Source organism: Chrysochloris asiatica, unplaced genomic scaffold (genome assembly GCF_000296735.1).
Source record: "Chrysochloris asiatica unplaced genomic scaffold, ChrAsi1.0 scaffold00440, whole genome shotgun sequence".
NCBI lineage: Eukaryota > Metazoa > Chordata > Mammalia > Afrosoricida > Chrysochloridae > Chrysochloris > Chrysochloris asiatica.
This window is the reverse complement of record NW_006408958.1, coordinates 958,155-981,611: the sequence shown is the minus strand read 5'-3', so window position 1 is coordinate 981,611 and position 23,457 is coordinate 958,155. Positions and strand designations below refer to the sequence as shown.

The following is a 23,457-nucleotide window of genomic DNA, read 5'->3' as shown; positions in this document are numbered from 1 at the left end:
CAGCGTTTTTTATAGTAACAATTTACCATAAAACTAAACTGACCAAATTCCTCAAAAGAGCACAATGCCCAAGCAAAATCATAGTCAAAGATCACTGCTTGACTTCAAGGTGACTTTGGGGCTGAAGGTTCAAAAGGACAGCTAAGGCAGAATTACCTGGCAATGTGGATTTCAGAATTAACAGCTTCTCAATTCAGATACAGCAGCCTGGTTCAACAGGAGGTATCAGCTCCCAACTGAGGAAACCAATGATGGGCAACTTGGTATTCTATGCACCGAGCATTGTGGTAGAGCCACTCGGACCATCTCTGAGGTCTTCCCTGACTCCTCTCTGACACAGCAGCCAACAGGCTTCCAAGAGGTCTGAAATTCCCTCTCCTCCAGCTCTGAAATTCACACTCCAGAATTTCCCTAGGCTCACAGGCTGCCCCCCTACCAAAATGAGCACTCCTTGAGTCTTGGTGGTCTCTGTCCCCAGGATTCAGCATGGGGTGGGTTCGGAACAGGTGCCCAAGAAATGTGAAGTGCACAAAGATTTTTTCCGATTTCTGCAAAATAGGCTTTTCCTCATAGCAAGAAATGCAGAGTTACACTGAGTTATCTTCTAACTAATTTCAAACATAAACAAACCATGTTCTTCGCCTTGGATTTTCACGGTTCCATGGGGAAAAACACTTGAGTGGAAGGCTCCTCAGTGGAGAATTTCTTCAGTTCAAGAACTCCCTGTTCCGTTCTGGCCTTTCTGTTATCATTTGAAAACATCTTTAAAAGGGCTCAGGCCCTTGGAGGTGGTGGGTTGGTAAAAGACTTGGGTTAGGCGGTCCCCTGACCTAAAGGAGAGTTCTGCACAGTGTAGGACAGAAGCCGGCCCTGGGACCTGAACTAAAGGAAACATCCTGGACCCGCAGTCTTGACGTAAGTGAGCATTTTGGCAACTAGTTCTGGTGTGGCGCTCCAGAATAAGCACTGCTAAGCTGCAAACTAGGAGCTCTGGTAGCGTAGTGGTTATGAATCGGGCTGCGAACCTCACGGTCAGCAGTTCAAAACTACCAGCTGTCTCAGGGAAGAGAGATGAGGCTTTCTGCTCCCATAAAGACTTACAGCCTCGGAACCCTATACAGGGTTGCTGTGAGTCGGAACCGACAGCACATCACAACAACAAGCTGCACACTCGGAGCTGTGAATCTGACCAATTCAATGGTACTTAACAGAAAGAGGGTTGCTTCTTAAAAGACCCTGTAGTTTTCCCCTTCAATAGGAGGGAGGAAAAATGGAGTGAAAAGACAATGGATTTTTTCCACAAACTGTTTGAAGCCCCCTTGTACAGGTTCTTGGAACTGTAAGGAAGAAAATAAACATCTCCAAAGTCATTTAATTATGTCTCAGTGGGTGACCTTCCAAACCGTTTTCTTGTATTTATGCACACATAAGCAGTCTACTACTAGGCCCAGGATCGGACATTGTTTCGTTCTGCTGTGCATGGGGTCGCTACGAGTCGGTTCCAACTCAATGGCACCTGACAACAACAATAACAACAACTAGCCAAAGGGTCGTTGGTTCAAATTTACCAAGAGGTGACTCAGATGAAAAGCCTGGTGATCTGCTTCTGGAAGATTAGTCTTGAAAACCCTATGGAGTAGTTTTACTCTAACACCATGGGTTTGGTTTTGGTGCCTGTTCATACACCCACATCTTTTTATTGGTCACACAGCCCCAGCCAATTAGGAAGAGCCTGATGTAAACCAATCAGGTTCTGCCGGGAGCACTAGAGCAAAACCCAAAGGTATAGGCTCCTCTTCCAAACCAAGACGTGGAGACTGCGCGTGTTGCTTGTCGTCCTTGCTGTCTTCGGAAAGCCTAATCCTGGTTTTGCAGAGGTGGAGCCTAAAGCCCAGACGCTGCAGCCTGACCCTCCCGGGGAGGCCCTGAGCTCAAGCCGCAGTCCATGGTTCCCAGAGCTTCCGAAGAATCGCAGTGACCTTGCTTCGAGTCTCTGAAGGGCACATGAGAAGAAGCAGTGATTCCGACTCTGAGAAGGAATGTATGTGCGCAGCATTTTAATCCTCTTCGTGCCTAGCCTGCCTTGGGAGGGGCCAGGAGCTCTGGGGCTTTTGTAATGCTAATGATCTGTATTGTGGCATTTCCAAAAATGGTTGGCACCGCCCCTCTCCCAGCACCCCATGTCTCCCAGATGCAGCCGGGGTTTACCTTCTGCAGAAGTCCACCCACCCTTTAGGATTCTGCCTTCAGAGCAAATGCTTATAAATGGGGAAACTGAGCCTTGCCTAAGGCCACACAAGTCTCTGACCAAGTTCAGGTCCTAATTCAGTCTTTCTTCAGTGTGCACTCAGTGGGGCCTCATCTGTCACACCAGGGAGAGCAGTTAAGGAGGCAGACACTTGTCACTGCTGCCATTGAGCCAGATGGACACTGGACCCAGAGAGGTTCCCTGAGGTCACCCAGCAGGAAGCCACAGCACTCTCGCGAACATACTATAGCTGAGCCCCTCTTTTTGTGGCCGAGGAAGAAAATCTGAGTGGAGCTGCTCTCAGGGGGCCCGGCAGTGCTGCTGGGGGAATTGTGGAGCCTGGGTCTGGCCCTGGGTCCCAGATTTGCCACATCTGCTGGCTTCCATTCCTGCCCCTTTCTGGGCCATGTTTCCTCCTCTTGGTCTCAGCCTGGTGGGGACCGGCTGGTTTCCTGACACGTTGGTGGTGGTGGTACCATCGAGTTGATACCTTATGTCCAGCAGAACGAAACACTGCCCGATCCTGGGCCAACCTCACTACTGTTGCCACGCTTGAGTCCATCGATGCTGCCACCAATCCATCTCATTGGGGGTCTTCCTATTTTTCTCTGACCCTCCACCTTACCAAACATGATATCCTTCTCCAGCGACGGGTCCCTTCTGACAATAAAGTATTGTCAGACAAAGTATGAGAGACGAAGTTTGGCCATCTTGGCCTCTAAGGAGCACTCTGGCTGCACTTCTTCCAAAACGGAGCTATTGGTTCCTGACACGTAGTGGGTCCCTCCTTCCAAGGTGGATTTGAGGGCTGTTTGCTGAGCCCAGTTTGCAGGTGGGGCTGCACACTGGGGAAGTCCCGGCCACCACAGCCGTTCCCAGAGAACCCAGAGTTTGGGGTGTCTGCCAGGCAATCTGTGGATGGGGTTGCAGAGCAGCTGGTGTAGGTTCCCTTGAATGCCTACCTCCACCCTCGGCCTGCCTCTGCTGAGTCTTGTCAGCAAGCAGGGGGGGCCGTCCTCTATTTGCACATGGTCCCTGCTTACCAGAAGGAAGGACCCTGCTAACAATTCCAGCAGGTGCGCAAAGTGGTCGACAAGAAACATACCAGCTCTGGGCCAACTTAAAGACACAAAAGATGCTTGTTTCCCTAACTAACCTCATGTTGCTTGGGTAAACAGAGGATGTTGTTGTTGTTATGTACCTTAACAACAACCAACCCACAGTTCCAACCCACAGCGGCCCTGTATAAGGTTTCCTAGGAGCAGCTGGTGAATTTGAACTACTGACCTTGCAGTTCAAACCAAATTTGCAGCCCACAGAGGAGGGTGGTTGTTAAGTGCCATCAGGTTCTGACTCACAGTGACCCTGTATTAGTTTCTGAGGCTTTAAATCTTTGCAGGAGCAGAAAGCCTCGTTTTTCTCCTGTAAAGAGGCTGGTGGACTCAAATGGCCAAGCCCACACAGGGTAGGGAAAATATGGACCATTAATATTTTCTGATTAAACAACACTCATTCTCTCCAGATTTAAGCAGCCTCTTCCAGGTGAAATATCCCATTAGAAGTTCACACTTTAATGTTTGCCTTGCACAAGACAAAGAGAGTGGGTGAGATTTTGTCCCTTCTCTGCCCCTCAGCCTGGTCTGAACATGGTAGCTTTGTCTATCTCCCTTTGAGACAGTTGTCACAGGGCCTCCTCTGCCCTCAAATGGCTTCAGGGGACACTCTTATGAGCCTTTATGGGGCTTGGGGAGAGACCTCAGATCAGTAGGCCCCTATGAAGTGAGCATGCCCCTCAAGGCTGAATACCCAAGTTGACTCATTCATTGCTGGATTGGAGGCCGAGTTTGTCCTCAGGTTTCTGTAACTCCTGGTCCTACATTCCCCACCAAGACAAGCTGCAGGAATATTAATAAAAAGTGTTGGCGGCGCCTGAAGCTTCCGCCATCCCTGTCAGCAGAGAAAATTAGAGCAAATGGGCGTCCATGACAGCCCTAGTACGTTACGTTACAGTGGCTGCTTAGAACCACTACAATAGGCCTGCTGGGGCATGCTCGGTTTAGGAATGTCTGTGGGTCCTGCAGCCACCCCAAGAGCGCAGGACAGTCTGGGGTGGGAGACACTGGGAGCCTCTACTTTCTCCCCTCGGAGTTTCACCTCCACACTGGCTTGAGTAATTTTCAGCAGCCCCCTCTAGTTCACCCCACATCGAGCATGGAGGGCTTCCCTTCTGGCCCTAACTTCGGGGAGGCCGAGGTCCTGGAAAACGGCACTGACAAGTAGAAATGTTTGTGAAGCACAGCCAGGACTCACAGATGGTGTGGCAGCTGCTGGCCTCAGGCTCCTCTCCTCCATGGACCCTTCAGGTCTGCCTCTCCCCTCCCCCAACCTACCAGCTCCATCCAGTGTCCCAGGCACAGTTTTGGGGTTATTCCTGGACCTGCACCCTTTGTGCAAGTCCAACTTGGGGACATTCCAAGGACTCAATTCAAGACTGAGGGTGGGACAATTCTGTGAGCCTATCAAAATCCCACTCGACATGGTTAGGGTGGCTTCCAAGAGGCTCCTAAGAGGTGCAGAGAACCAGAGGAGGACTCTAAAACTCGAGGACCTGCGCCAGGTTCTGCATCTCACCTGAGTTTATCTTCCAAATTGGATTTCTGGTGGAGTCGGCATCACATGCAAGGGAGGCTGAGAATGCACACCCAATGCTTCACAGCTGTTGTTAGCTATTACTGAGTCGGTTTTGACTCATTGCAACCGTATGCTCAACAGAACTTCAACACTGTCTGGTCCTGCACCATCCGCACAACTGTCATGTTAAAGCCCATTATTGTTGCTACTGTGTGAATCCATCTCCTTGGGGGTTTTCCTTCACCAATCCTCCACTTTTCCAAGCATGATGTTCTTCTCTAGGGACTGGTCACTCCTGACAACATGTCCAAAGTTTGAGAGATGAATGAAGTCTTGGCATCCTCACTTCTAAGGAACATTCTGGCTCTACTTCTTCCAAGACAGATTTGGTTGTTCTTCTAGCAGTCCGTGGTACTTTCAATATTCTTCAGCAACACCATAAATCGAATGCATGGATCCTTCTGTGGTCTTGTCCAGCTTTCACATGCATAAGAAGCCACTAAATGTACCATGGCTTGGGTCAAGGATACCTTAATCCTCAAAGTGACATCTTTGCTCTTCAACATTTTAAAGAGCTATTTTGCAGCTGATTTGACCAATGCAGTACACCAGTTGTCTTTTTGACTGCTGCTTCCATGAACACTGATTGTGAATCCAAGCAAAATGAAGTCTTCAACAACTTCAATTTTTTCTCCATTTATCATGATGTTAATTTTTGGTCCAGTTGTGAGGATTTGTTTCCTTTACATAGAGGTACAATCCATTTTTAAGGATGTCGTCTTTTATCTTCATCAGCAAGTATTTTAAATTCTCTTCACTTTCAGCAAGCAAAGCTGTATCATCGGCATAGGTTGCTAATGAGTCTTCCTCCAATCCGGATGCTTGAGCCCACTGATGCTGCCACTTGGCCAATAAATCTCACTGGGGACCTTCCTCTTTTTCTCTGACTCTCCACCCTACCAAACATGATATCCTTCTCCAGCGAATGGTCCCTCCTGACAATATGTCCAAAGTATGAGAGATGAAGTTTGGCCATCCTGGCCTCCAAGGAGCACTCTGGCGGCACTTCTTCCAACATAGATCTGTTTGTTCTTTTGGCAGCCCATGGTACTTTCAATACTTTCCTCCAACACCATAACTCAAATGCATCAATTCTTCTACGGTCTTCCTTATTCACTGTCCAGCTTTCACATACATATAAGGTTATTGAAAATACCATGGCTTGCAGCCCAAGGCTTGAATTTTTTCCACTTTCACTTTGCAAAATGCTGAAGATTTTCCTCCTTTTTGGTTTTCTAACTCCAGGTCGTTGCTTATTTCATTATAATATTTCACTTCTCAAGCTGGTTCCTCTTTTCTTTCTGTCACTTTAGCTTCTCTATGTTCAAATGCAAGTTCAGAGTCTCTTCTGACATCCATTTTAGTCTTTTCTTTGTTTCCCATCCTCAGTGTCCTCTTTAGAAAGTAGGGTTAGTACTAGGCCCTGCCAGGGCTGCTAGAGTACTCAGTGGGTTGAGGCGTGGAGTGTGTGGTATTAATAAACTGTGGAGGTCAGAGTTTCCTGTGCTGTTCTAACAAGAAATACCACATCTGGGGAGCTTTAAAGAACACACATTTTTGCACAGTTCCAAGCCTAAAGACTAATCGGGGTCTCCGCTATGCACATCCTTTCTGCAGCCTGCCACAACCAGCTAGGGGGTCCTGGGCCTCAGAGTCCCACACTCTTACAAAACCATTTACTTGGTCAAATGGCCTCAATGGAGCCTTATGGCACAGACACTTTGTGATTTCCAAAGTCTGTAACTTTTATCCTTTAAAAGTCCATCCCCAGCAACATCTATTGCTAGTCTCCAAACCATTTCACTATGGAAACAATCAAGCACAAAATTATACAAGGACGTTCAAAACAGCATCATTTGTAATAAAAGATAAAAGAATGAACCACCAAAAATCCATGGTATATTCATATGATTGAATACCATCTCCATTAAAAGTCATGTTTTGCAGACTATTTAATGAGAAAATGGTCATACATGTTGAATGAAAAAAGAAAAAAATTGCAAAAGCAATAGCTCTCGATTTTAGCCCCCCCCCCCCAACAGGAAAACCCTATTTGCACACATACAGAGAGAAATCTGAAAGAAAGGCAGCAAAATAGTAACGGTGGTTTTCTCTGGGTAGTGGAGGACTAGATGACTTTTGATTTTTAGAGTTTTTTGCCTTCTGTGCATAGTCTTCTATAACAAACATTTGAGAAGAATGCTGTTAAACGAAAGAAGTCAGCTCTCCATCTTATGAGGCAAACAGTAAGCAGAGTAGGAAAATGTGAAGATACAGGTTTCATCAGAGGCCTTCTTCTTGGGAGCCAGTGGCTGTTCCTTTGGTGGACCAAGGGCAGAATGAGCCACATCAGCTCCCATCTGAGACTGATCTCAAGGCAATTACCCATCACTAGCCCTCCCCAACCCCGTTCCTCAGATAAACTCCAAAAAACATTTCTTGATTTGTCTAAGATCTGGGAATGCAATCAATCCAATTCCTCCCATAACTGCTAAGTGTGCCAGGCGCTAAGAGTGACTGCAGACAAGAGGAATCTTAGCAGAGATATTTCTAGCCTCCCTCAAAGTCTCTGGATGGTGTAAACTGTTGAACTGAACACATACAAAGGTGCCTTGAAAAGAAAGGCCTGACAAGCCAAGCTATTTTAAGGTCACAGCCACTGAAACCCTAGAAAGCCACAGTCCCCCTCTGAACCACCCCCATACCGTACGGGAGGAAGCTCCTTTTACAGTTCCTCAGTCCCTGCTTACACAGCTCTAAGGACTGGGAAGCTCACTACATCCTCACAGCTGGGAGGCTAGACCTCCACGATACTCCACCTTACAACCCAGGCCTGTCCTGCCTGTGTCCTTCTGTCCCAGAGTGGGACCCCACCCTCCTCCTCCCCCAGACCTTTTCAGAATCTCAGGCACAGGCAGTACCTGAGGCCTCTGGGAGCAGGCAGGTGAGGCTCAGGAAGCACTGGATGTTAATTCCTCTTCTGCACAAGAGCAACTGGAGATTTAGTCCCTTCTTTTAGAACTCTCAGGTGGGGCTAGCTGCAGCTGGGAGTCCGGGATTCACAGATACATAGACACAGACAGACAGACAGATAGACAAAGCTCAAGCCCAATGTGATGCTTACCAAGGCCCAAAAATCTAAGCCATCAAACCATTTTCGGGTGAGTGAGCCTCCTTTGCCGGCTGGTGTGTCCTGCCTGTCAGTCGCTCTGAGAGGCGAAGCGGGAGCCTTGGAGGGCAAGCAGCTCTGCAGCTCTCAGACAGACCAAAGAGCCCCGAGCCCCACTGCTCTCCTCCCACCCGTCTCTTCTCAGGGGGTCCACCTGGAGCCCCCTGGTTTGCGCTTCCTGCTTCCCTCAACTGAGAATTCAGTCCTTTGGAGGACAATTCTTCGCTGGACATGCCCTGGCAGGTGGAGGTGTCAGAACCCATGCTTAGCACTGTGAGGAGCAGAGGTAGTGGGTACAAAGGGGCCACAATGACCTCCACCAACTGGCTGAGCATGGGAACTGGGGGGCTTTGTCTTCACAGGACTCAAAAGAGACGCTCTCAAGACGAAGGTGGGATGCAGCAAGAACTCTGTACACATTAGTTCTCTGACATGCTCTCCCAGGGCCCCACCTGAGCCCCCACTGCACCAACCGTCTACCAGGGTGGCTGGAAAGAGACTGAGTGAAAAGAAGCCCCTGACCCGTGTGTATCTAACAACAACATAAGCACTTTATTTTTTCATGAAGCGTCTTAGGTTTTTAGTATCACAATGGAATGATGAGAAAACAAAAACGCCGAAAATCTGAGTCTTTGCAGGTAACTGACAAAGAGCAGAGACGTCAAGGCAACTGGGGGAGGGGACTTGACAGAAATGTCCTGTCTCTCCTGGGCCAGCGAGGGTGGGAGGTGGAATGGTGAGAAGGTGCTGTTTCATCAGTTGTCCTTGGCGTCTCTGTCTCATGACTGATACCCCATGTTCCGTGTGGACCTCCCTGGTGTCTGGCCACATGACCCTCTGCCTGCTCCCCACACCCTGGAAGCGGAACTCCAACCAGGACAGCAGGAGAGGAGTTGCGGAGAGGTGGGGGCAGGCAATGCTGCTCAAGGTGAAAGGCTCCACGGTGTGGTGAGACGTTTCTGGGAGACGTGTGTGGTGGGAGTGCAGGCGGCAGCGGCAGGTGGTCCCCTCAGGTGGTCAGCAGGCTGGGCCTAGAGCTTCACAGTGCCAGGGGGCAGGCTGTCATTGCAGAGTCTGTAGTAGCGCAGGTCATTGACCAGCCTGTGCACATTCTGGGTGAACGAGGGCAGGTCCTGGAAGGCAGGGGCATAGCTGCAGCCCAGCCCCACCACAGGCCCTCCTGACCCACCCAACTCCACCTGACCCCAGCAGCTGTTTCCACCCTAGAGTGGGCTTCAGAGAAAAGGTCACATTTGGCAACACTCAGAATCTTACACTTGGAGTAGGCACTGTGGGGGAGGAAGGTAACCACTTAGAGAGACTTATATAGTGCTTACTGTGCACCAGGCTCGGTTCCAAGCAATTTAAAGATATTAACTCAATTAATCCTCTGGCTTGTCACCACAGGAAACATGAAGAAGCTTGTCCCAGGTTACACAGAGAGGGGAGGGGAATGCAGATTTAAATCAGCAAGCTTGCCCTGTGCCCCGACTCCTGCACGCTGGTGTACCCGCTTAGACATCCTCTCCTTCTTCATGGCCAACAAAGGGGACAGCACCTACGCCACCAATGCTCCCACAGCCTACTCCACACAGGGCTCCAGGCAGCCCCTAAACATTAAGAGTGCTGCAAAAGCAGACACCCTATTCTGCTAAGCCTATGAAAGGCACTCAAGCTATGTAGCAAGAGACTCCCCTCTCTCAGATCAAACCCTGAACTCTGCCATGGACTTTTGACTGGAATTATCAAATACAACGGTGTAGGCCCCAGTGGGGATTAAGATACACAGTACCTATAAAGCCCTACCGGTGAGCAGGATCTCTAGTCCTGGATGGGGGTGTCTAGATGGTCCCTAACTTCCAGCTTTTCTCTACTGTGCCTGCTGCCCCCTGCTAACACCTGAGCTGGCTAGCCTCCACTCCTCTTCCAGAATTTAGCTCAAAGTTTGCTTCTTCCTTCTGGGGTCTTAAAAGCTCGTGAGCACTCATATAAGATACAACTATTGGTCACTTCCCAATAGCTAGGAAGAGTGAAGAAAACCAAGGATGCAAGGGAACCATTACTCTACAGGTCTAATGGCCCCAGGACCCACAGGACCACAGCTCCTCTAGCTGAGACACAAGAACAAGATGGTGCCTGGTTACTCCTTCCGAATGTTCTGATCGGGCATAATAGAAGACCCTGGTTAGACGGGGAAATGTGGATTAAAACTCAGATTCGTAACAAAGACCAGCCTTACCTGTCTGATAGAGACGATGGCCCTAAGTCACTTCTCTAACATGGAAGTAACAGCACTCCCGGGGGCCACCTTCCAATCCAGTAACAGACTACCCTGTAAAATAGGCACGCCCGGGAGCAATGTGCTCCTTACAGCAGTCAACCACATGAGACCAAAAATGCAAAGGCAGAGAGGGGCTGACAAAGTGGCCCCTGAAATCAGGAAGCATGATACTGCGGAGACACAACCAATGTCGCAGAACAGTTTTTGTGTGGATTACTGAATGGAAAACAGACCTGCTGTGTAAACTTTCAGTACAGCACAATCAAATGCTTAAAAACAAAACAAAAACACACACACAAAAGTGTGGCATTGTAGGATAAGCACTTGACCATCATAAAGTCAGTTTGAATTGCAAGGTTGGCAGTTCAAACTCACCAATCACGCCTCGAAAACCCTATACAGGAATGCTCTGAGTCAGAACTGACTTTGACAGTACTGAACTGCAATTGCACAACATTATGAACGGTATGGTATGATCAGCACCCTCCAGTAGAGGCTTCATCAGAAGTGGGGAATGAAGTACAAGATTAAATACAAAACAAAACAAGGTGTTTGGACCAAACTCACAGTCATGGATTAATCTGCTCTGTCTCTGAGAAAACGAGGACAGTAGGCTGATGGTGGGTTTGCAGAGAAAGAACGCTTTACACTGCTGCCCTCGCCCTGGACGCATAAGTGGAGCAGCTTTTGCTTGCGCAGACTGGTTCCTGGATCCCCGTAGACTAACTGACGTATAACTTACAGTTAGTAATGGACAATGAATGAGGAAGAGACTGCAGAAGAATTGATGTCTTTTAATTGTAGTAAAGAATACGTGAAGTACCACAGGCTGCCAGGAGAACAAACAAACGTGTCTTGCAAGACGTACAGCCAGAATGCTCCTCAGGAGCGAGGATGATGAGACTTTGTCTCTAGTACTTTGGACATGTTATCAGGAGGGACCAGTCCCTGGAGATGGACATCCTGCTTGTTAAAGTGAAGGGTCCAAGAAAAAGAAGAATCCTAAGGAGATGGAGTGTGACACAGTGGCAGCAACAATGGGTTCAAAAATACAAACTATGAAAATGGCACAGGACTGGGCACTGTTCTGTTCTGTTGTGCATAGAGTCGGTGTGCACAACTTGATGGCCCCTAACAACTTATGGCTAATGGTTGTTGTTACCCCTCGCCTTCTCCTTTATCAAAAGCACTTCTCATTTTCTGCACTCTGGAGCAATCTCACAATGTATGTTCTGCCCAATGGCAGTTGTAATTACTCATCATGAAAATGCCTTTTCTTATGAGGGATAAAAACAAGTTTGTCCCTTCCAAAAGTCCCCTCAGACCCCTCCCAATTCCTGGCCTCAAAGCACTCTTGGCTCACCCTGTTATAAGAGAGTCTGTGCAGGCTCTACATCCTGCTTCTCGGCTCTGCCACTTCCAAGTTCTGTAATTGCCAACTAACTGTTGTCCTTTCTGTGCCTGGGTTCATCTGTGAAATGAGATTAATGATAGCACCCACACTCCATGGGGCTTAAATTAGCCAGCAGGACATGTACAGTGCTTGGCTCAGTGTGGCCCAGATCACACTATACTTCCAGTCTTCTCCCCAAGACTCCCAGAAGGAACAGCACCTAAGAGGCAGCAAATACTTCAAAATACACAGCGAATGGATGAAGGGAAGGCCATGATTTCCTTGACTTATTAGTTCATCCTGAAGAAAACAAAACTGGAACAAATGTCTTTTAAATCAGTGGCTCTCAAGCATCAGAATTTCCTGGGGTGTGTGGAGCCCAGAGTCTGTTTCCGTTATCTTTAATCAGCACACAGGTGCTTCTGATGCCTAACTATACCTGGAAAAGCTGGTGGATGATGGCATTATTAGGCACACCGTTCTTATTGGAATTTGGTCTCTAGGAAAAGGAAGAAAAACTATCAGAGTGGGTAAAATTTAAGAGAAAACAAGACAGATCCCAGGGAAAGAAAAACAAAGGAGAAGAAGAAACCACCCTGACATCTATCGCAAACCAGAGCAGAGCGGCCAGGAGCCTGAAATCTGGGACCGTGGACAGAGATCCAGCAAGGAGCAACAGGGGTTCAGCCAGGAACACCAGAGAGGAGACAGGGAAACTACTTATTCCACAGGAAAAGTTCCAAGATGTGCCTCTCAAGAGGCTTCCACAAAGGCCATCTGAAAACAGGAGACGGCAGGTGGCTCGCAGGAAGGAAGCTTCAGGGCAGGAAGAACCAGGCACCCCAGGCCCAAAGGTGCACCAAGGCCCTGGTCACACCGGCTCCAACACAGGCTGGAACAGCCCATCTGACCTGCACAAGGTGGGTGGCACGGAAGCACCATGCCCGCTTCATGAACCCTGGAGAAACACTCAGCCAGTCTGGGGAGAGCCAGGGAGCCCCTCTAACCCTGGGGACCCCATCTTCTCAGTCTGGGTGAAGAGTGGCTAGAGTGACCTAAGCCATACTTCAGTACTGCCCCTGTGGTGGCTCGTGGTCCACGAGGAAGCACTAATGGTAGGAGCCTTCTCAGCAGCGTGCTCTGATGGGGTGAGATCCAGACTGTCCCTCCTCTGAGAGGTAAAACCAGGCGTGGAGACCCCCAGATCCCCCATAACAGCTTGCACCTCCTCCCTCACTTACAGGTGCCAGGCCCAAGAGCCCATACTAGCCCTCCCTCCTCTAGCCTGGCCTTTTTCTCTTCTTACCCGATCCATCTTGAAATTCCGCCCCAGCACGTTTTTCTGGTTGGCATCCACACCATCGCAGCTGGTCAGGAACTCTGGGAGAAAGGCAGCAAAGAAGCCATCAAAGTCGACCGAGGCCATGTTGTAGACAGCAATGCCAATCTCCTCCTGCAGAAGGTCGTGGGATTTGTGGACCAGGACCTGGAGCAGCACATTCACAAACTGGAACAACATGGTGGTCCGGAAGATCTTCTGCAGAGACACAGCATGGTGAGTGCTAGCTGTCAGGGCCTATCTCCAGTCCCAGCCGCCACCGGCATGTTCCCCAGCTACAGACAGACCTTCAGCAAGGTGGGCTCAGCCTGGGCCCATGCTGATTCTGATGAAGGAACCTTTCCAAGAGAGATGGGGCTCTTACCTTGTGGTACAGCTTCTGCTTGGTGTTAAGAGTCTCCAAGTAGAAGAGGTTCTGTTTAAACAGGTGGATGTCAGGCTGGAGAAAGGACTGTCCAAAAGCCTAGGAAAGAAGACCACCACTTTAGAAACAGCATTTCGACACCCTTTGACCAACTCCTTCTCGGAACCTACCCTAAGCCAAATGTACAGACGCTCCTTGAGTGTCTCTGTGTAGGGTGAGGGAGGCCACAGTCTCTATCTTCAGAGTACTCCTCCTTAATCTTCCCCAATGGGTCTCACCTGAGATTTTGGACTAATCTTGCCCCTTTTCATGGACCTGTCTTAGAAGCAAGAAGCTAACTCTAAGGAAACACCTCAGCAATCTCTTTCGTTGCTAAGTGACATCAAGTCATTTCTGACTCACTGTATAGCGGTTTCTGAGGAGCGACTGGTGAGTTTGAACTGCCGACTCTGCGGTTGAAACAAATCTTGCAGTCCAGTGCTTTATGCTATAGAGCCACGCCAGGACTCCAATATTAGCAGACAACAGAGTTGGCCTGCCTCCCCTCAAGCCAACCAATACCAGTCCAGACATCACTCCTCTTTCTCCTTAGCATCCCAGATCGTCTAAGCCACAAATCCTTATAAAAGCGCCTTCCTGTCTCCACCTTAGGGTTCCACAACAGCACATTTTAAAACTGCTCTGCAATATCCAGGATGTGAAAGTTACTAGTTTTGAGACAGAAAAGCACCCCAGCCCCAATACAACCAGTCCTGCTCCAGTGGTGAGTGATGTGGGAGGAGGGAGGTTAAGACATTGCAAATCCAGGGGTTCTGTCTGGGGAAACCTTCTCGGATTGAGCTGGGCACCTAAGCTGTGAGAAAGGAATCATGTCATTCCTGCTGCTTCAGTGAGAGCCCTGTAATGATGAATGCTAGCTCTTCTTTAAAGTCCCGTTTATTTAAAATTCACCTTTTTTTTGCTTACCATTGTACGAATTCTGATGAATAATACAAGCATTAACCACTATCATAAGACAGAACATTTCCATCTCTTCAAAAACTCCTCTTCCCCTAACCTGGCCAACACGGGTGTGTCCTCTGATCCTGTGGTTTTACCATTTCCAGAATGGCACATGATAAAATCACATCGCAGGTGCCCTTTTAAAAATGGTTTCTCTTGTATGGCATAATGTATTTGACAGTCATCCCTGCAGTTCTGTGCATCAGGAGTATGATCCTTTATATTGGTGAATGATATTCCACTGTACGCAAGTAGCCATTAACCAGCTAACAGACATTTGAACTGTTTCTAATTTGGGGCAATTATGCAAAACACAACTAATACAGGTTACAGGAACATGTTTTTTATCAATGCTTGGTAAAATACTTAGAAGTAAATTGCTGTATTTTAAAAAATGCCAAACTGGTTATCACAGTGGCTTTTATCAGAGGGACAAAGCTCTTAGTCTGCCACAAAATCTTAAAAGCAAAGACAGTTTAACATGGAGAGAGGAGGAGAGCAGACACTTGAATGCGCTAACTCTACGTGAGGAAGGGGGGCTGGTGATTAAGGGCAACTAAGGGACTAGTGGTGGGCGTGTGCTAACAGAGGAACTCCCACCCAGCGTGTGTGTGTTTTTGGGGGGGGGGGGGGTGTGCTGAAGGGTGGAAGGGCAGAAATCCCTTTGACCTCCTGGTGAAATGAAGAAAAGCGGGAACCCGCATAGACTGGGCGGGGGAGGACCGACAGAGAGGATCCTTTCCTTAGATGTGGGTTCAGAGTAGAGATGGTGTATCCGTGACATGGACCAAAAGGAGCCACACACCAGTCTGGCTGTCGTCCCCTCCCCGGGTTCCTCAGCACTCCCGCTGCAGCTCACCCTATTGGGAATCACTGGTACACCAGATCTGAAAGTAGACGTAGCCCCCAAGTTACCAAGGGCCCACATACGCGCAACTCCAACTTGACCAGTTCACAACAATGAAGCGAACCAGGAATAGATGTGAAGTTTTGCCATTCAGAAGATTTACCGCAGTCTCCAGAACAGGTGGATTATCTTATCGGCCGGGTTGGAGCAGAACACAGTCAAAGCAGGGCAGCCCTCTGCTTCAGACATACTCAGACCCCTACGGCAGAGAGCTGGTGGCTGTGCATGGTCCGCTGCTCTTTGTAAGAGGACAATGAAGCTTCTGACTCTCTTTCCAGCTCAACCAAACTTAAAAAACCCAGGTATCTGGGGAGGCTTCTGTAGCCATAAGTGAACCGCATGAAAGCGGTGGAAGCCACAATGAGATACAGATCTGGTTCCTGGCCCCAGCCTGCCTGTACTAACTCACAGCCAAGCTCAACACGGCCCATGCCAACATTATCTGGGGGAGTTTTAAAGTGCAGATCACTGAGGCCCCACCTCACCAGGAGATTCCTATTCAGTATGCTTCCAATTAAGAGGTCCAGGTGACTCTGATGCGGGCAGTAGGAGCCACACTAATGCAAAAGTAACTGACAGATAAAGAGCACCTACCATGTGCTACTGACCAGTTCACCTCACCCACCTCACAACAAACTCTACAAATGAAGAGACTCAAGATTCGAGAAGTTACCTAGCTTGGGATCCTAAGAGGTAAAGCTGAGTTCCAGGCCCAGGACTATAGAATGTCAGTGAACAGTACTTGGCACAGTGACCAGGTCAGAGAAGTAGAACCATAATGCACAGAGGCAAACCAAGGGACCAACAGGCCATGAGACCCAGGTGGTGTCCACAATGAGCTTGTCTCCGGTTGAAGTGCTTCCACATTACCTGCATGATGGCACTGAATTGGGGTTCGTTCTCCATCTGTTCCTCGGCAATCCCCCTCTGGACACTGGCCAACACAGTGGACTTGAAGAAATATCTCCAATTGTGATGGAGTATCCGGAAAAGGAGCTCAAACAGCTCAGCCTTCACATCAGGGGAAGGACGCTGTGGAGACAGAAAGAGACGCTCAGACCTTTCCTTTCTGCCACCTGGGCCCAGCACTACATGAGCCCAAGCGAGGCACTCCTCTGACTTCCTGCAGGGGACTAGCAGGCTACTCTGAGTCAGCAGTTCAAACCCAAAAAGGCTTTAACAGAGACAGAGTGCCATTCCTCTTATGGCAGTACTCAGCTTTTTAAGCGAAGATAAAAGGCTTATAAGTGGAAGAACAATCAGGAATATAGATTTTCTGCTCATAAAGTGGCCAATTTGACCTGTCAAATTTTCTTATTGTGTTGTTCCTTTTTCCAGGATAAAAAAAACGCTGTCCCAGGTAGCCTCTGAGGTTAAAGCTAAATGAGATGCAGATCAGTATGCCTTAAAATCAGTTCTGCCCTCTCCAGCAAAGGGGAGCGTGTTTACAGAGCACTCAGGAACCACAGAAAGTGAAGTGAAATAGGGCAGCATCTTGGTGGAGGCGGGGAGCCGCACTCATTCTTCTCTAGGCCTGTCCTCTCACTTACTGGCAGCTAAGATTCTGGAAGGAGCAGGAGAGGAGAGGGAGGCAGGACTCAGCAATATTTTCTAATTTAACCAAAAATCTCCCAATTACAGTCGAGTATGACAAGTCTCATCATCCTACACGTCTCTACAGAATTAGAAATTATAAACACTCATTAAATTAAATTGAGACCAGAAGTCACAAGCTTCCACAGTAGGGACCCTTACAGGGCCCAAGAGATGCGAATCAACTTACTCAGTTTGGACAGATCTAGTCATGCTGAATGACCGTTTCCTAAGGGCTTTTCCTATAACGCTGGACAGCTGGTGTGACTGGGTCTATAAACTTGCCGTGTTTCTTTGTGACTATGAAGCTTTTTTAAGGAGCTGTGGTGGCACAACAGTTCAGTGCTCAGCTACTAACTAAAGGGTTGACAGTTTAGTGATTTACTTCCGTGAAAATGCTGAGACAGCTCTACTCTGTCACAAGGGTCCACTGAGTCGGAAAAGACTTGACAGCACAATGAAGGTTTTCAATAGGAAAGGAGATATTTTATAATGTTGAAAATTATATAATCATATCATCAACTTAGTTACTCCATGGCACTTAGCGGCAACAACACAGGAAGCTGACTTTACTCACCAGACAACCTGTTATAACTAACCTCCATTATCTTTGCACTAAGCGAGTTCTATTAGCTTGATGGATATCAAAAACATTGTACAGAGCTAAAGTCATTCTTTTCTGTTTCCTGTAAACACAGCACTGTTTCCCCCACCCCCGCCTCTTTTTTAAGTTTTATTAATTGTTGTTGAGACTATACACAGCAAAACTGATACCAATCTGAATCTCACTATGTACACTTTAGTGACACCTGATGACACCCTCTGAGCTGTCAACCATTCTCACTCTAAAGAGTTGTGTGTCCCTCTCCCCCCACCCCCCGTAACAGTAAATTCACTGCTCCCTAAGGCTCCTAGCAAATCTTTCAAGCTGTTGTTGTCACTTTAATCCTATAGAGATTGCTCTTAAACAAGAGCATAATCCTCCAGATCAATCTTTTTCCCTGGTTAAGCTAAATTATTGTTTGGTTTTTAAGAAGACTCCAGGAAGATACTTCTGGTTTAAGGTTTAAAGATGATCTCACAGGGAGATAGTTTCATGGGTTTATCAAAGTTTAGATGAAAGCTAGATGGCTTTCTAGCTTTGAAAGCTTTGATGGCTCCAGAAAGTCTAGAATTCAGTGAATTTGAAATTACGTTCAGCAACGTCCCACCCCTCGATCAGCATGCATTCTTCTATGGAAACTTGGATCAACTGTACAATAAAGATAGCCAGGCATCATTCAGGACTTCTGGATTTGTGGCATAGGAGGCAGCTATTCAGGGTGGCAATTGGCCACATGTTCCATTTCCTCCTCATTCTCCTTCCTCTGTTGCTTCAGGTGAATAGAATACAGACTAATTAATTCTGGGTAGACAGCCGCTGGCAAGCTCTTAAGACCCCAGGTACTATGTAACAACTAGGCAATAGAAACTTCAGTGAAACCAAGGCCTTGAACCTCCAAATGAAGGAACCAAATCCCATGAGATATTTAGCTGTGCTTCTCTTTCTTTTTTGGTCACTGTTGTAAATATTTGTCAATTTCATATAAACTTACGATAGTAATCACAAAAATCAGTCAATGTGATTTTTCCAACATCATTTCCTACTTCCCTCCTCCCTTGTTGTTGTTGTTAAGTACCATGGAGTCAGTTCCAACTCATGGTGACCCTGCACAAGGTTTCCGAGGCTGTAAATCTTTACAGGAGCCGAAAGCCTCATCTTCCTCCTGCGGAACAGCTGGTAGTTTCGAACTGCCGACCTTGAGGTTAGCAGCCCAATTTGTAACCACTACGCTACCAGAGCTCCTTTCCCACCTCTCTAGTAACCAGTAATAAACTTTTTGGTTTTTTTTTTTAAATGTAAGTGCCATCAAATCATTCTGACTCATAGCGACCCTATATAAGGCAGCTTCCGAGGACCAGCTGATGGATTTGAACCTTGCAGACCAGTGCTTATCCTACAGCGCCACACTAGGACTGCATCTTTTTATATAAGTGAAGCTATATAATACATGTACTTTTGTGATGGACTTATTTTCATTCAGTATGTCTTCCAGCTTCATCCACACTGCAGCATGTGTAAGACTTTCACTCCTTAGCATTCCATTGTACGTATGGACCATAACTGGTTTACCCATTCACCTGCTGATGGGCATGTTGGTGGTTTCCACGCTCTTGACTACTGTGGACAGTGCTGTAGTAAACACTGGGTCATCTGGTAGTTCTAGCTCTAGCTTTCTGAGGAACCACCACACTGCTGCCCACATTGGTTATCCCATTTTGTAGTCCCACCAGCAACAGGAAAAGAATGAAATCCCAATCTGTCACCATCAAGTCAATGTCACCTCACAAGAACCACATCCTTGCTAACATTGGTTATTGTCTGTATTTTTAACTAAGCCATCCTCGTGGGAGTGAAATGGGCACTCTTTCTTCATAAAATCTATTGTAGAAGTTTTAAGTAACTCTAAAGACAAAGTGACTCTGAAACACACTAGCATATTCCTGGCTAGTTCATTCCCACCATGGAACGAGAAGCAATGCAGAGGACCAACTCTCCCGTCCTACCTCAGCAATGATGGGGTACACTTGCTCCATGCACAGGGAAATGATGCTGGGAAGGAAGGGCTTGAACACCTGGACCGGCTCCTGGACCACTACCTGCAAGATCTTCAAGAACTTCTCCACCACCCGACAGCCCGTGCTGCCTTCGTGCAGGGTGCTCTCAGCCAGTTGTTCTCTACAGACAAGGGAAGGATGACAGGGTAACTGCTATGGACCATCGTGTCCATATAAAACATGTGTCAACTCAGCTGGACCAAGATTCTCAGTGGCTTGTAATGATGTCATCAGGAAGGGGCTTAGTACCACCCTCACATGAGCCACAGCCTGGTCCCTAAATCTTTTCCTGGGCTGGGGCCTGCAGAGAAATAAACATGGGGCAGAGACCTGACTGCCACCAAGAATGAAGAGCTGGGAGTGGACTCAGGGTCACTGTGTGAGCACCTCCCAGACCCAGGGAAAGATTGATAACAAGACGCCTGGAGACCTGCCCCCAGAGCTGACAGAGAGAAAAGCTCCTCTAGAGTTGGCACCCTGAATTTGGACTGACAGCCTCCTAGGTCTGAGAGAAGACAGTCCTGCTTATTAGTCCCATCCATGTTTTGGTTTTGCCGTTATAGTTGCTCTAGAGAACTCAGATAATAACCCAGGGGTTACTGCCTCAAGGACACGCATGAGAATCAGTGTTCCGGTTAGCAGACAACCCCACATGCTGCAGCCAGGTCTAGTAATTCTCACCTGGAATCTGAGATCTATAGCCAGTAGGTCTGTGGTTATGGTTACCTGGTGAACATATTCAGGAAAGTCTGAATGATCTGTTCGGTAAAAGACACGCCCATCTGTACTCTAAGACCTCGAAACAGGGTAAGGAAGAAGCTCAGCATCTCATCCGTCACATCTAAATAAAGGGACAGAGCAAAGGATCAAAGGCGTGCACACAGGGAGAAACAAGAGCCCTTGGTTTGATTGACTTTCTTTTGCAATCTGTCTGATCATCTTCCTTGAAGGCTTCCTGCTGGAGGAAATTTCCCAACCACCCTCAAAGTCAATGATGGTAAGTGGAAAACAATTAAGGACACACTGAGAAGACACCCCGTACAGTAAACTTCTGCCTGATGACTCGCTAGGAATGAAGGTCATCTGGAAGCCTCCCTTGCTTCCCAACATTCAGTTACACTCCATTTTCCCTGCAGATGGGTCATTTTGTGCTAGCACTGATGAAACCATTCAATTGGGTCACCTCCTGAGTGCATTAGCCATTTCTCTCTCTGCCCAATAATCCCTGTGGTTGGGTCAGAGGTTATGTGGTGAAAAATGGATAATGAGACTATAGTCAGTGGACTAATTGAAGAAAATACTGGTTATGCTGAGTGCAGTTCTGCTTTCAGACCCAGGTAATCATCTTGTACAGTATATTTGAGCTCTAAGAACACATATTCTGCTTGTGAGAGGCAGTCAGTGAAGAACTATAGACTGAGAAGTCCATGACATTCCTCACACGACTGAGGAGACTACTGTGAGTGCTCTCGTGAGAGCCAGGTAAGCACAGGCATAGGGTTAGAAGGTCTCCAGTAGTGACAGAATGGGTGGGGTGAGGGAACCACCTCAGCAAAACTCACCCTGCCAATGGCACGTATCTGAAAGTTCTCATTCCTCTTTCATATAATGTCCTATTACTCTCATCCATTTATGGAGAGAAAGCAAAACTTATAGTCAAACACTGGGCAAGTTCCCAATGAATCCAAGCCCCATGAAACAGGTGTCAGCCCTGCTGCACTTATCCAGGACCCCCACCCACACAGTGCCGGTTCCCATTAGTACCATGCCCCAATCAGGACTCGGAGCCCCTCCTACCTGACTGATGGATGAAAGCCGGAAAGAGGGCCAGGGAGACCTGAACTGATTCCTGCAATGAGTGGTAGCAAATCTGCCGGGACTTGGTGGACTCCCCAGAGATATTCTCCACGATGTCTTCTAAGACACTAAGTGTCTGGTGAATAATCACTTTGGCTGCAAATCAAGATTAAGGTGCATGTTATGTCTGCAGATGAAGCTGAGAATGAGGAAACAGAAGAAATTTGCAAAGGTATTAAGAGGACAACTACAGAGCAACACATAAAGCTTCTTGGCTAAGTTATCCATTTCTCGCTCTCATACCAAGCCTGGTCATGAATTCATTTTTTTGTACTGCCAGGACTGCAGGTGCCTGCCCAGCTGATAAGTTGTTTGCTTCTATTCTGTCTCTCCCCACCAGCAGCAAGTTCACAGAGAAGGAAAGACCACATTTAACCTCAGGTTAGGTACCTTTGACTTATGACTATAGGAAGGTGAATAGGCGAGTAAGAAAATAAGTGTCACAAGGTGATTACCACAGTAAAAATAGACATATTTAGACTAAGCTTTTCCCATCAACTCCTGACACTATTCTAGCTTGGTAATACACAGATTACCAGGTCCTGAACATTCAATGGTGCTGACTTCAGGAATAAATTGCCTGATTACTCCTTGACCTATTAGACCTGTTCCCAGACAATATGAGGGGTAAAGCAAAAAGTACAGCTACTAGGGTTCCAGTTCATAGATATGTGGGCTTTAAGTAAGTGATTAGTGGATGGCTGCAGGCAAGATCTCTCAGCAACATCTGTCTTAGTCTCACTGTTGTTGCCATGGAGTCTGTTCCAACTCATAGCGCCCCTGTACAGGGTTTCTGAGGCTATAAATCTTTACAGGAGCAGAAAGCCTCATCTTTCTCCCACGGAACAAAAGCTGGTAGTTTCAAACTGCTGACCTTGCGGTTCGCAGCCCTCATAACCACTACACTACCAGAGCTCTTCAGGGGGCCTTAACAACAACAAAAGCATACTTTTTGTGCGGGGGGGGGACACACGATGTTGAGGTCAGGATTAGTATCAAAATTTAATAAAACAGAAAGTTCTGGTAAGACAGCAGACCAGGCAGACGTACTACACGGACCCTCTACAACAAAGATCCAAGAGACCTAATGAAACAGACACAGATGAACACCCTGGAAGCTTGAACTTCAGAGAAAAGGTCAGAGAAGTTAACTGAGTACTTGCTGGGAGGAGAAGCTGAGAAGGGACAGCGAGAGATGGAGACTTACTGGTGAATGGCCAGCCACCCAGATGAGACATGACCATCTCAAACTTTTGTGAGCAGCTTTGGCAACAGAAGGTGGCCTGGCAGAGCAGAGTCACACAGGCAATTGTTGTTGTTGTTAAGTGCCATTGAGTCAGTTCCGACCCATAGCGACCCTGTACAGGGTTTCCAAGGAGCAACAGGTGAGCTTGAACCGCCAACCTTGCAGCTCAAATGGCTTTGCAGTTTGGAGCATTAACCCACAGCGTCATACCAGGACTCCACATAGGCAATGGGAAGGGCGAAATTCCTTCTTTTTCCCTATGATACCCTGGTGACCAGAGATATAGCCAACTTCCACCCCCATATCATAGACCATTCTCTCTAGGATTAGAGTCACGTGTTAGGAGCCATGCCAGTATGGGGGTGAGGGTGGGTAATCCACCCTGCTTTGGTGCCTGGATTCAGGCGGACTTGGCACCAGACTCACAAAATCCACAGAGCCACCAAACTAACAGTCTAGCAGAAACTGTCAAAACCAGCCACTCTGTCCCACTAACAGACACTGAAGCCAGCTCCATCAAGCACCTCCACCCACTATTTCTGTATCGAGTGCACTGAACATACATAACACCGAGTTCTATAGGAACTCTCCATCAATGGCCAAATACTCCACTGTCATGCTCCTCCCATACACGCACCTTGGCTGGTAGGAAGCCCCCCACCCCCACCCCAGGATTTTCTACTTTCTGGGTTGCGTACTGGTTACAAAT

At 47.7% G+C, this 23,457-nt stretch overlaps 1 protein-coding gene across 1 annotated transcript in view; it reads right to left on the bottom strand.

The window, feature by feature from the left end:
- Positions 1–9,139: 9,139 nt before the first annotated feature.
- XPO6 (exportin 6) overlaps positions 9,140–23,457 on the bottom strand; it is a 124,102-nt gene continuing 109,784 nt past the window's right edge. Inside the window, exons 18-24 of the mRNA XM_006877057.1 lie at positions 21,443–21,598; positions 20,372–20,486; positions 19,595–19,766; positions 16,265–16,426; positions 13,486–13,584; positions 13,089–13,319; positions 9,140–9,241 (exon numbers count right to left, since the gene is read on the bottom strand). Of these exons, the coding sequence (XP_006877119.1) occupies positions 9,140–9,241; positions 13,089–13,319; positions 13,486–13,584; positions 16,265–16,426; positions 19,595–19,766; positions 20,372–20,486; positions 21,443–21,598 (1,037 nt within the window). The remainder of the gene's footprint in view (positions 9,242–13,088; positions 13,320–13,485; positions 13,585–16,264; positions 16,427–19,594; positions 19,767–20,371; positions 20,487–21,442; positions 21,599–23,457) is intronic.